Raw genomic sequence first — 11,730 nt, 5'->3', positions numbered from 1 at the left:
CTTTTAAAAATAATTTCGCCTGGAACTCAGGGCCCAGGCCTTTTGACCACCAGTGTAGTGGTAGCAAAAGGTGTCTCCTGAGCCTTGTACCGGCAGAATTCCACCCACCCAGTACAATGTGTGGAGCAAAAGAGAGAGAGAGAGACTGGTAGGTAGTAGTCGCTTAATAACATTTTGTTGAATGAATGAATGAATGACACTTTTCCTCTCAGCCCCCTCTTTCTTCTTCTTCTTCTTCTTCTTCTTCTTCTTCTTCTTCTTCTTCTTCTTCTTCTTCTTCTTCTTCTTCTTCTTCTTCTTCTTCTTAAAGATTTTATTTATTTACTTTCAGAGAGATGGGAATGGAGGGAGAAAGAGAGGGAGACAAACACCTGTGAGTGAGAGATACATCAACTGGCTGCCTCTCACATGCCCCCAACCTGGGACCTGGCCCTCAGCTCAGACATGTGCCTTGACTAGAAACCAAACCTGCGACCCTTTCATTCGCAGGCCAGCGCTTGCTCAGTTCACTCAGCCACACCAGCCAGGGCTCAGCCCCTCTTTCTTTGAGGGAGGGGTAGACCTCACTCTTCAACTCTCCAGGTTCAAATGTTGCCTGGGGATAGAAAGCAAAATCAAACAAAATGTTTTGGTTAGAGGAGAAAAGGACACTGAATTGTTATTTCTCAGCATTTTTACAGATAAAAAGTTACTTTCTTGGCTTAAGGAACCCAAAAGGGTATTATTAGGATGGAGTTATGCCATGGCCTAGAAAATGACAGAGCATTTTGGGTGGCAAAAAAAAATCCATTTAAAAAAATTACACCCAAAAGAATTGCCCCGAAATTATCTGAGTGGTGAAGTTTCTGGGACAGCCATGTCTGTACCCCTTAGGACTTGGGACACTGGAGTCCTTTCTGGTGTCCCCCGCTACCCCAAGGGAAGCTTCTGGTAATTAAACCCTGGAAAAAGATTCAGCACCACAGACTTAATCCTCACTGCCACGGTGGGTGGGAGAGGTCTTGCTCCCATCCGGAAAGGTAAAGAGAAGGAGCCTGGGCCTCTGCCTCCCAGAGGAGGGCACGGCTCACACCCGCAGGGGCATTGCACGGAGGGGCCTGAGACTCCTCTGAGAGTGGGCTGCCTGGACCAGAAGTTTCCTGAGGCCTCTCTGGGCTTAGGGACGGGTTGTTCGGCCCCTGTGCCATGCTGGTCCAGGGGCCCAGTGAAAGAGTGGGGTGGGGCCTGCAAGTAGCCAGGATCCGCTGCCTCGAGCCTGGCTTTTTTCCTTAGAGAGCCATGGAAAACCAGAAAGAGGCCCAGAAACATCTGGGTGGGGATGGAAGTGCCGAGAGATGGAAGGAAGGAGTAGTGACTAGTGGAGAAGAGATGGGACTGGGGAAGGGGGAGGAGGAGGATATTAGCAGCTCTGGAGCCGGAGGGCGGGTGAGAGGGCAGGGGATTGGGTGCTGGAGTTGGAGTCCCACTCCCAGGACTTGCTCAAAAGACTTGCTTGAGGGTGTCCTCAAAGGGGGCCTGCACCAGCCTCCACCTTTTTCACTTCCACCCACCGGCTTCTCTCCTGCTGTTCCCAGGCCTGGGCCGAGGCGGCCGGGACCCCTCGGACTGCCCTTCCCCTGGCCTTCCTGGGATCCTGCTCTGTCCCACCTTGGAGGGCCCCAGGGAGGCCTCTTTGCCTCGAATCCAGCTTTGGGCAATGGGTGGGCTCTCCAAGTCTTTGGGGTCTTATCCCGGGGATCTTGGGTACTTGGGCTTCTTTGGCCCCCACTGGCAGGCACGTTCCCATCCCCTTCTTCTCCCCTCTTCCACTCTGCCTGGCTTTGTGGCAGGAGAAAGTAAGTATAGGAACCAAGGGCCAGGTACCTGGAGATGGAGATGCCCTGCCCGGTGTGGGGTAGAGGGACACTTTGTTTTCCCTCTCCCCCAGGCAGGCTCCTCAGAATCACAGAGCCTGGGTAGCTAGGATCACCTGAGCTCAGGCTGTGTGTTTAGAGCCCTGTCTCTGCTATCTGCAAGGCCCTTGTCTGTTTATACCAAACACAGTAGTTGGTGGATGGGCATCAGGGGCTGGGGCCGTCTGTGTACAGTGACAACAGGGGCTGATCATGGGGACGGAAGCCCTCCCCCAGGCAGACTGTATTTGTCCATAAACACCATCCACCCCATACTCCGGGGCAGAGGGGGGACAAAGAAGCCAACCCCATGGGAGCTTCACTCCTCCTGCTGCCTTGGGACCGGTCACCCACAGGCACACCCCTCTCCTCCCCACTGGCAGCCTTTCCCTCCCTAAGCTGTTTCCACAGCAAGCTGGACTATGTTCTGTAAACTCCAGTCCCCTGGCCAGGCAGCCCCAGCGAAAGGACAGGTGTCCTGCCATCACTCCACCTGTGTGTTGGCGTCAGGGGAGAGGAGGGAGGCCAGCAAGGAGCAAACACCCTTTGCAGGTCCATGTGAGGCTGCATGTCTGCCTTTCCTGTCCCCTGGGAGTGGTCAGGTTCCTGCCACGGGGTCATGCAAGGGGTCCAGACCCATAGGTCTCCAGGAACCTACACGGTTCATGGATCTGGGGCCAACCTTGAAGCCTAAGGGTGCCCCCCTCATTGTCTCTGGGCCTCTTGGGGAAGGGTGAGGGCATGGACGTCCATCCCTGTGACTTTGTCTGCTGTATCGCCATCTCCCCTTCAAGTTAATGATTGGTAGGGAGCACTGGGGACACCGTTTCTTGATTAACCCCCAGCCTGGGCTGCCTAATAGGTCCAGAGTTTCCTAGGCCCCTGGGTACTCAGCCCCAATCACAGGCCCCAGACTTCACCCCGCCCTTTATACGGAAGGGTTTGCTTCTGTATATATAGAGGCGGAGGCCCCAGGTAGACAGCCCAGCGGTTCCAGCCTAACCCAGTGCTGAGCTCTGTCACGCTCCTGGCCCTGCTCCCTTTCCAAGATGCTGTTTTGGCACAACCAGCCAGAGCACCTGTGGCCCAGCCCTGGGGAATTGTACTCTGGGCCTCCAAGCAGCTTGCTCAGGTAAGGGCCAGACCTGCTTCTCTCAGTCCCCAAGAAGGCCCTGGTCTGAGCTGTGGCAGACATGGTAGGGCCATCTGTTTCAAGTGGAGGAGGATGGGCTTCCTGCTCTTGGGTTCCTTTGAGGGTGGGTATGTGGTCAAATGTACCTGGAGTTTAGTGGGTCCTGGGACATCTCAAAACACTCTGACCACCACCTGCTCAGGATACTTTGGTTGGGCATTGACATGGTGTCAGGCAAGCCTGGAGGTTGCAAACAAGTAATTGACTCCAGCTGTTTGCAGGTATCTGGGAGCATCTGGGACTTGTGTCTTAGCAGGGTCTCCCAGAGGCCACAGGAGCTGAGTGGGGGCCCGCTTGGCCTCGGCTGTGCCAGGGTGCTTGCCACAGGAAACTGGGGGCCCCCGGGAAATAGGACCTGGCACAGAGAGCCAAAGCCCCACTGGGGACGGGCTGGACAGGGCAGGGAGCTGGCAGTGCCCTCCTCCTCCTGGCAGGGAGTCTCTGCCCTTGCCCTGCCTGAAGCAGGAGGAGCTGCCCAACATGCCCAGCATGGAGCCGCCCTGCCCCACGTTCCAGTATGTGCTCTGTGCAGCTACCTCGCCAGCCATGAAGCAGCAGGAGGAGGCCCTCACCTACCTGAACCAGGGTATGCTGGGCCTGGGAGAGAAAGGGGCTGGTGGGGCAGCAAGCTCTAGAGGCTGTGCCAGGGTGGGCTGGGGGGGCAGGCACCATCCACGCCCCTCAGAGTGGGGCTCACACGTCCCCTTCATCTCTCCCAGGCCAGTCCTATGAGGTGCAGATGCTCTGCACCTCCAAGCTGGGTGACGCCAACCCGGGGCCCCGGCTGCTGAAGGTAGGTGCGTCCCTTCCCAGATCTGGCAAAGGCTGGGTATGACTGTCCCTCTGGGCAAGAAGCCAGTGTCATCACTGTGATGTCATTGTCAAGTAGAACCCTCTCAAGGCCACCTTTTAATTTGACCTTCGCAGTAATGGGCAGGAATTATTGAGGCAACAGGCACAAGGAGGTTAGGTATTTCTCAAGGAAACAGAGTCAGTAAGTAGCAAAACTGGGATTTAGAAATAAGTTATTCACACACAATTCCTTCTCTCAAACAGTTATTCATTTAGCTCTCATGTATTGCCAGAAACTGTCCTCTGAGCTAGGGATTCAGCAGTAAAGAAACAGATGTAGTTCCTTTCCTCAGGGGGCTTGCATTCCCCGAGTGAGACAAATGTGTAATTACACAAATTATATGTAATTAGAAGTTGATTTACAAATTGCAAATTGATAACTGCTGCGAAGAAAAGAAATGGGTAGAATGACTAAGAGTGGGGAGGGATTAACTCCCCTATTTTACAGATGAGGAAACTGAGGCTCAGGGTCTCTAAGTTACTTCCCCAGTTTCACAGCTTGAGAGTGGCAGGTGGGCATCTGGACACAAACCTAGTGATTCTAAGTCCTGTGGCCCCTGGGAGTGGGAAGCACGTGGGGAAAGGGTGGGATGGCCAGCCTACGCCAGGTGTGGGAGCTGCTTCCCCAATGCCCAGGAGCCCTCTGACCCGTGAACCGCGCCCTCCTGTGCCCACAGAGCGTGGCGCGGGTGGTGTTCCATGACCGGCGCCTGCAGTACACGGAGCAGCAGCAGCTGGATGGGTGGCGATGGAGCCGACCTGGGGACCGCATCCTGGACATCGGTGAGTGGAGAGTGACCATGGACCCTTTAGGGCCACTATCTGGCTTGGTTATGGATGGGGACGGCTGAGCCTTGCTCCCTGCTAGTCACCTTGTGTCTGCAGATGTACCGCTGTCTGTGGGGCTGATAGAACCTCAGGTGCTGCCCTCGCAGCTCAACACAGTGGAGTTTCATTGGGACCCAACCAAGAGGACTTCTCTCTTCCTGCAGGTAAGTCTGAAGCTGCAGGTCAGATGGAGGTGGTGGCGGCCTAGATAGGAAAGGGAGGTGAGTTTAGGTGGGGGTGAGGGGATGATAAGAAGAAATCACTTCTAGAAAACACCTTGAGGGAAAAAAAATATGGATAAAGGTTTATCGAATCTCACCATAAGGAAGAACTTATTAAACACTAAAGCAATGGAAGAAACTACAAAACACTGGACTTAGCTTCATACAAAGTCATGGTAAGGAGACACTAAATGGGAAAAATCGTGGCTAATCTATTATATCCTTGATATATAAAAAGTTCTCATATATCAATAAGAAAAAAATAGATGAAATCCCAATAGAAAAATAGGGAAAGAATATAAGTAGGCAATTTATATAAGGATACTAAATGTAGACAGGTCAACCTCATAAAATGATAACTAAAATTTCATATACATCATGGGGCTGTAAAGTATGGCATAGGGAATATAATCATTAATATTGTGATAACTATGTATGGTACCAGGTGGGGACTTGAATTATTGGGGGAATCACTTCATAAATTATATAATTGTCTAACCGTTATGCTTTACACCAAAAACTAATAAAAAATAATATTGAATGTTAACTGTAATTTAAAATTAATTTTTAAAAAATATTTCATATTATAACTGTTCAAAGACTCAACAAATTATTATTGGTAACGTTCAGGGAAACAGATATTCTCATATCCTGAGAATGCAGATTGGTGCAACTACTCTGTAGGTATGGCGGCACTTAAATTTATTAAATTAATATTCATACCTTTAAAAAAAGATTTTATTTATTTATTTTTAGAGAGAGGGACAGGGAGGGAGAAAGAGCGGGAGAGAAACATCGATGTGAGAGAGAAACATTGATTGGTTGCCTGGCCTCTTGCACTCCCCCAACCAGGGACCTGACCTGCAACCCAGGCGTGCGCCCTGACTGGGAATTGAACGGTGACCTTTTGGTTTACAGGCTGGCACTCAATCCACTGAGTCACATGAGCCATGGCCATATTCATACCTTTTTACATAGTAGCTCCACTTCAAGAAATTTATCCTATAAAAGATTGGGAATAATCACAATGTCCATCAGGAGAGGACTGACTTCTAAGTAAGTTTAGTGCAGGCTTACAATGGAAATTGTGTAGCCATCAAAGTGATAACTCAGAAATATTTCATTACAAGAAAAACTGCTTTCCTATACATAAAGAATAGGCAGAATACAAACTTGTATTTAAAGTTTAATTTCTATTTTGTGAAAACCAAAAATATATGTGTGTGTACACACAAATTTTCCTCCCTATTTCTTGCCCAGAGAAAAGATGGGAAGAGACAGTATTTGAATGCCAACAGTGTATCTCTGAGGGGTGGAGTGATAAGGGAAGCCTATTTCCTTCTATATTTTTTTAATGTTCTCCACACTTTCTATGGTGAATAGATTTCCCTTTATAATCAAACAATATTATCAAAGTCCCTTTTTTGAGTGCCCACCATGGTTTAAGTGCCTGCACTAGGAGTTAGGCACATGCGGCACAGCATCTGTTCTACCACGTCCTAGCATGGATCTTGCCCAGGTCACATACTCTCTGGGAAGCGTGGAGAGAACTAAAAAAATCTCTTTGAGGGTTTTCCCCACCCTCAAGGTTAGACCCTATAACTGTTCTTCACAGGATTGTGGGAGGCTGTAGTGGCCACTGGGTGTGAACAGAGCGGGGAGACCCTGGTTGCCCTTGGAATCCTGGTGCTAAGAGGAACACAGAGGCTACAAGCCATGTGGGGAGCAGGCCAGAAGGCTTTCTGGAGTAGACTGCTAGATTTAGCAAGCGAAAAACAAAAACAAACAACCCCCCCCAAACAAAAATAAACAAGACACTCAGTTAAATTTGAATTTTAGATAAAGATTTAAGTATATCCCATGCAATACTTGGCACATACTTATACTAAAAAATTATTTGTTGTTTATCTGAAATGCAAATTTAACTGGCATCCTGTATTTTAACTGGCAACCCTATGCTGTAATGGGATGTCTTGGCTCAGACGTGAGCAGCGAGAGCTTTCCAGGTAGAGGGTTCTCCGGAGAACGCTGTAGGAGTGTTGGGGCATAGGCTGGCCAGATGGGTCAGCAGGTTCACTATGGGTGAGAGCAGCCACGCAGTGAGGCTTGACTTGACTCTTCAAGGTACTCAAATGCCGGGGCCAGAAACTGTGTTTCTCACCCCATAACCCTGGGGAGCCACTGAAGGATTCTGAACAAGAGAAAGAACCTAATAAAGTTACACTTTAAGAATAGGTGTTGCTTGGAAAGTGGCAGACAGGTGACAGGCAGGCAACAGGTTTTAGGTGGAACCCCTAGACTGTAGGTGGGGCCTGGAGTCACATTGCTTCTTGCCCATCTCAGGTTCACTGCATCAGCACTGAGTTCACTCCTCGGAAAAAAGGTGGAGAAAAAGGCGTCCCCTTCCGCCTCCAGATTGACACTTTCAAGCCAAGTGACAAGGAGCTTCCACCTGAACACCTGCATTCAGCTGGCTGCCTCATCAAGGTGTTCAAGGTAAAGGCAGCATCGGGTCCCCTTCCCCCTCCCTCTCAGGGCTTGTCACCCTGCCTTGCTGGTGGTGTGGATTCTGGCCCTGCTTTGCTGTGGGCCCTCAGCCTACGGCTCCATCTCTGGGACTCTTTCCTTCTCTGCACACAGAGGGATGGGGCTTGATCTCTTTCTTAGAGCCCCTTCTGTAACGAGAAGTGTGCAGGTGAAGAGGGGCCTCTGAGGTTTCCATGTCTCCCTCTTGTAGCCCAAAGGAGCTGACCGGAAACTGAAAACTGACCGAGAGAAGATTGAGAAACAGCCCCTGCACGAGAGAGACAAGTATCAGGCTGCTTGTGAGAGCACGGTCTTTGTGGAGGTGTGTGGGGGGGGGGAGGCAGGGATGGGAGGAGAGGTTTGGAGAAAAGATGCTCATTGCACACCTGCCGAAACAGGCTTCAAGGGCTGTGACTGCTCCAGGACGATCCCCTCCCTCCCCCAGTTACCTGTAAAGACTCCTCCCCCCTTCCCTGTAAGGACTTCCAGGAGCTGACACCTTCCAGACCGCCTCTCCTGTGCCCTGCCATCGCTGCCACCTCCCTTCTCCCCCTGCCTGGAGCGCCTCCCTTCTCGCTGCTGCTTCTGGCCAGCTCCTCCAGGAAGCCTGCCCTAATTCCCCCAGCCAGACCTGCAGGCTAGTTTCTTCTTTTCTTTGTGAGGAAACTTCCTGTTCTTGTTAGGGACTCCTAGGGCAGGGACCAAGTCTGGTCAAGGCAGGTGCGTTGTCAACTCTTAATAGAATAGACGGAGGGAGGTGAGGGACAGCCACCATTGCCCTCGGACTGCCCAGGCCCACGCTGCTGTTTGTTTGCCCACAGTGTTCTCCGTGGCCAGAGCCCAGTGCAGGACCCTACCAACCTCTCAGTCCTCTGGCTCAGATCTCCCCCAACTCCTGCAAGCTCCTGTCTCCGGAGAGGTGAGCGGGGATAAACACTCCCTATCCTCCCTTTGGGGTGAGAGTGAAGAGAACTCCTCCGCCCAGGCATTGGGGACGGCAGGGTTGAGCGATGTGCTGAGGCCGAAGAGCCTCAGACCCGTGCTCTGGGGAACGACACCTGGCAAGCAGCGGGTTGCCCTGCTCCGCAGAGCCCCTGACTCTCGGCTCCCCCACAGGTTCTGCTGCTCACCCCCATTTATCTCGGACACCTTGGGGGGCAGCCCAGCTGAGGTGAGTTTTCCCTTTTCAACTCTCCACCCAGTGTGTCCTAAACCCTCAGCAGCTTCATTTCACGTTCTAGAACGGGGGGCCTGCCCCCTGGTGGACAGATGTGGTATGGCCAACAGATCACAAAACTTCCCTGATGGGGCGCGCCACTTCCCACCAGTAGGATGAGCCTCCCCTGTCAGACTTGCGGCCCCCAAGGGCAGGGACCCTTTCCCCTACCCCTTGTTTTCAGTCTGTCGGTTCGTGGTGTTACCCGGACTGCCTTCTCTATGTCTCAGGATCTGAACCCTGGAGCTTCCATCTTAGAGACGCAGCAGTGGTTGCATTGGCACCGGTTCTCCAGCTACTGCCGGATACTAGCCAATTTCACTGGTGAGGCTGTAGGGTACTGAGGGTGGTGGGACACTCAGCAGGAAGCTGCCCTCTGCCCTGGCGTTTTTGTGTCCTTCAACTAACTTTTATTTAGGACTAAGAGTTGCCAGGCACCATGCTTGCTAGGTTCTCTTCTATTTTTCCATACAATTTATATACTACCCATTGAGGACGGGTCTCAGAGAGGCTAAATAACTTGCCCAAGGATACCCAGCTAGCAAGTGGCAGAGCTGGGGTTTAAATCTAAGTCTGACTAAGCCTGGATATACTAGGGCTATCTGTAGACTAACGTCGGGCTGTGTCCCTTGCCAGCCTTGATCCAAGGCTCTTCCCCCAATCTGGTCCTGTCTGCCTCTGCAGGCACCGATCTGCTGAAGCTGACCCGGCAGGACCTTATCCAGATCTGCGGGGCTGCCGACGGGATCCGCCTTTTCAATACTCTTAGAGCCAGGTGCTGGGCACTGCCAACCAGGGTCCCCGTCCCACCGTAGTAGCACCTACCAATTCAGCTAGTAGTCATGTTTCAAGAATGTTCAAGCCAAGGGGCATCTTGAAGGATACCTATTCCACAGAGAAAGAAATTCTGGCCGAGAAAGGACAGTGACCTGCCTGAAGTTACAAGACAGGCTGCCAGGGCTGGGCTAAAAAGTTAGGCTCCTATGACTTCTGTCACCCTCCCATTTGCATCACTCAATTTCTGGGTACAGTTAGATTTTTCTCATTTCCTCTCCCCCATCATTCAGCATTCATTAAATGCTTCATGTTTTCTCCCTGGAGACCTGGGAGGAAGCAGGGTCTCTCCCAGGGATGGGGGCTCAAAGTGGGAGCTGTTAGTTCAAATATGAAGGGCTGATACGTAGACTGTTTTCCTGGCCCAGGCCCATCCGTCACCGGCTGACTTTGTATGTGGCTCAGGAGGCCTCTAGGCAAGAGAATGAGGTTCCTAAGAACCATGATTCAGGTGAGGTTCTGGCCTCTCTTAAGAAATTCAGGTGTGGCTGCATGAAATCTCTTCTGGCCTGGGGAGAGAGTGATGAAATAGGTGAAGACCAAGTGGACTTACAAGCCTTTTTCCTTCTTTATTCTCTCCCCTCACCCGCACCACCTCCATGAGGCTGTCACCATGCCTTCATCCTCCTGGTATCTGGGGCTTTCTCTGGGCCCGGTCCTCCACTCACCGCCTGCCCTTGTGCCACCCACACCCCAGGAATTTATCAAGAGATTTCTCTGGATGAGCTCAGTGTCATAGAGCTGATGGGGAAACTGGCAGAGCTCTTGGCTCTCCCAGCGAATCAGATCCACCGCCTCTTCCACCAGGGCCCTGGAGGCATCCTCATTCTCCTCAGCGACCAGGTAAAGGGGTGGCAGTTGCTTACAAGGCTCCACAAAGGTCTGGATCACTTGTTTCCCTTCCCCTACTCTGGCTTATTCTGCTTGACTGTAAGAGCTTAATTGTCAGTGACCCCTTCTCCCTTGCAGGTGGTTCAGAATCTTAAGGATGAATCACACTTTGTGGCTGTGGTGAAGAAAGGTAAGGGTTTTGGAGGGCGATGCTAGCTTTGTCAAAGACGGAGATTCATATAGCTAAAAGCTATTTATTGCTCAGGAAAACCGTGACTGGAAAAAATGTTCTCATGCGGGGGGCGGGGGAAATGCCCGCGTTTCTCTCTTAGGTAGTTTATTACAAAGGCAGGCAAGACCCCATTTTTCTTCTGCCCCATCATACCTACATCATACCCGGCAGGAGAGCAGATGCTCGCTGACCAGTCAGCTGGTAGTTCTGGCTATTTGGGTGCTTGCCCTCTGTCCCTGCTGTGACGCTACACACACAGGGAGGCTTCTTAAAGAAGGTGGACTTGAGGTGGGGGTGGGAGACCAGCTGGCTGTGGAAGACGGGCTGCAGCGCACAGTCGCAGCGGTTGGGGCGGCCTCATCCCAGCGGTGCCCTTTTTACTGCTTTCAGTGCAGAATCCAGATGGCTACTACCTGGTTCTGACCTAGGCCCAGGGTCGCCCTGCTGCGGCAGAGACTGATGCCAGCCTGGTGCTCCGGGACCATGTTCACCAGAAAATCCTCATTGCTTCCCCAAGCTCCAATCCAGGTGAAGAGCCAAACCACCCTGTGTCCTTCCCCTGGGGAGGAAGCCAGCAGCCCCCGGCTCACATTTCTTTCTGCTTAGCAGCAACAGTTGTTGGAACCTGGGACACAGCTCCCCAAGATGAGCTGAACTGGTCAAGCCTGAGGCAAAAAAACTGGCAATATGAGCTTTTGCCCCTTAATTCGTTTAAAATTTTACTTACCCCTTCCTTTTTTGCAATCCCCCCTGCCCCCACCCCAATGCTTGTTCAATGTTCCTGGCGGTATGGTCCTCCTGGAGAAATGTCCTCTGCCTAAACTATAGACTAGGGTGAGGATGGAGTCTGGGACAGAGGAATAAATAAATCTCGGTGACTTATTTTTTTTCAATTAGTTTCAGCAAAAACTATTCACGAAGGTCTCCAAAAGACCATTTAACTATCAAATCACTGTGCTTATTAAAAAAAAAAACAGAACAAAACAACAAACTTGCAGTTCTAGGTATTTGGGAAATACTATAGCTACTCTTGAACATTGAGGCCATAATGTTTTATTTTTAAAATGTAGTTGAATTTATTAATTTTTTTATTTTTAGGTCTTAAG

At 51.2% G+C, this 11,730-nt stretch overlaps 1 protein-coding gene across 1 annotated transcript; it reads left to right on the top strand.

Annotated features, from left to right (window-relative positions):
- Positions 1-2,923: 2,923 nt before the first annotated feature.
- On the top strand, positions 2,924-11,052 carry LOC129087078 (transcription factor CP2-like protein 1). The gene is made up of 15 exons (XM_054593887.1): positions 2,924-3,024; positions 3,519-3,670; positions 3,804-3,877; positions 4,614-4,719; positions 4,822-4,928; positions 7,329-7,481; positions 7,723-7,833; positions 8,333-8,430; positions 8,628-8,682; positions 8,958-9,051; positions 9,412-9,502; positions 9,930-10,012; positions 10,259-10,404; positions 10,531-10,582; positions 11,015-11,052. Exons 1-15 carry the CDS (start codon positions 2,942-2,944, stop codon positions 11,050-11,052), a joined length of 1,443 nt encoding a protein of 480 aa, XP_054449862.1. The 5' UTR covers positions 2,924-2,941.
- The last annotated feature ends 678 nt before the right edge of the window (positions 11,053-11,730 follow it).

This window comes from Pteronotus mesoamericanus, unplaced genomic scaffold (assembly GCF_021234165.1).
Source record: "Pteronotus mesoamericanus isolate MK-2021 breed Mesoamerican mustached bat unplaced genomic scaffold, CSHL_Meso_final scaffold_476, whole genome shotgun sequence".
In the NCBI taxonomy this organism is placed as follows: Eukaryota; Metazoa; Chordata; class Mammalia; order Chiroptera; family Mormoopidae; genus Pteronotus; species Pteronotus mesoamericanus.
The sequence above is the reverse complement of the archived record's forward strand: the minus strand, read 5'-3'. Positions and strand labels throughout refer to the sequence as shown.

Bases quoted from the DNA above. Each gene is read 5' to 3' on its own strand.
- LOC129087078 (XM_054593887.1), top strand. From the start codon at position 2,942: ATGCTGTTTTGGCACAACCAGCCAGAGCACCTGTGGCCCAGCCCTGGG. The intron at 9,052-9,411 runs GTGAGGCTGTAG...CTGCCTCTGCAG, and splicing joins GATACTAGCCAATTTCACTG to GCACCGATCTGCTGAAGCTG. The intron at 10,583-11,014 runs GTAAGGGTTTTG...TACTGCTTTCAG, and splicing joins TGTGGCTGTGGTGAAGAAAG to TGCAGAATCCAGATGGCTAC.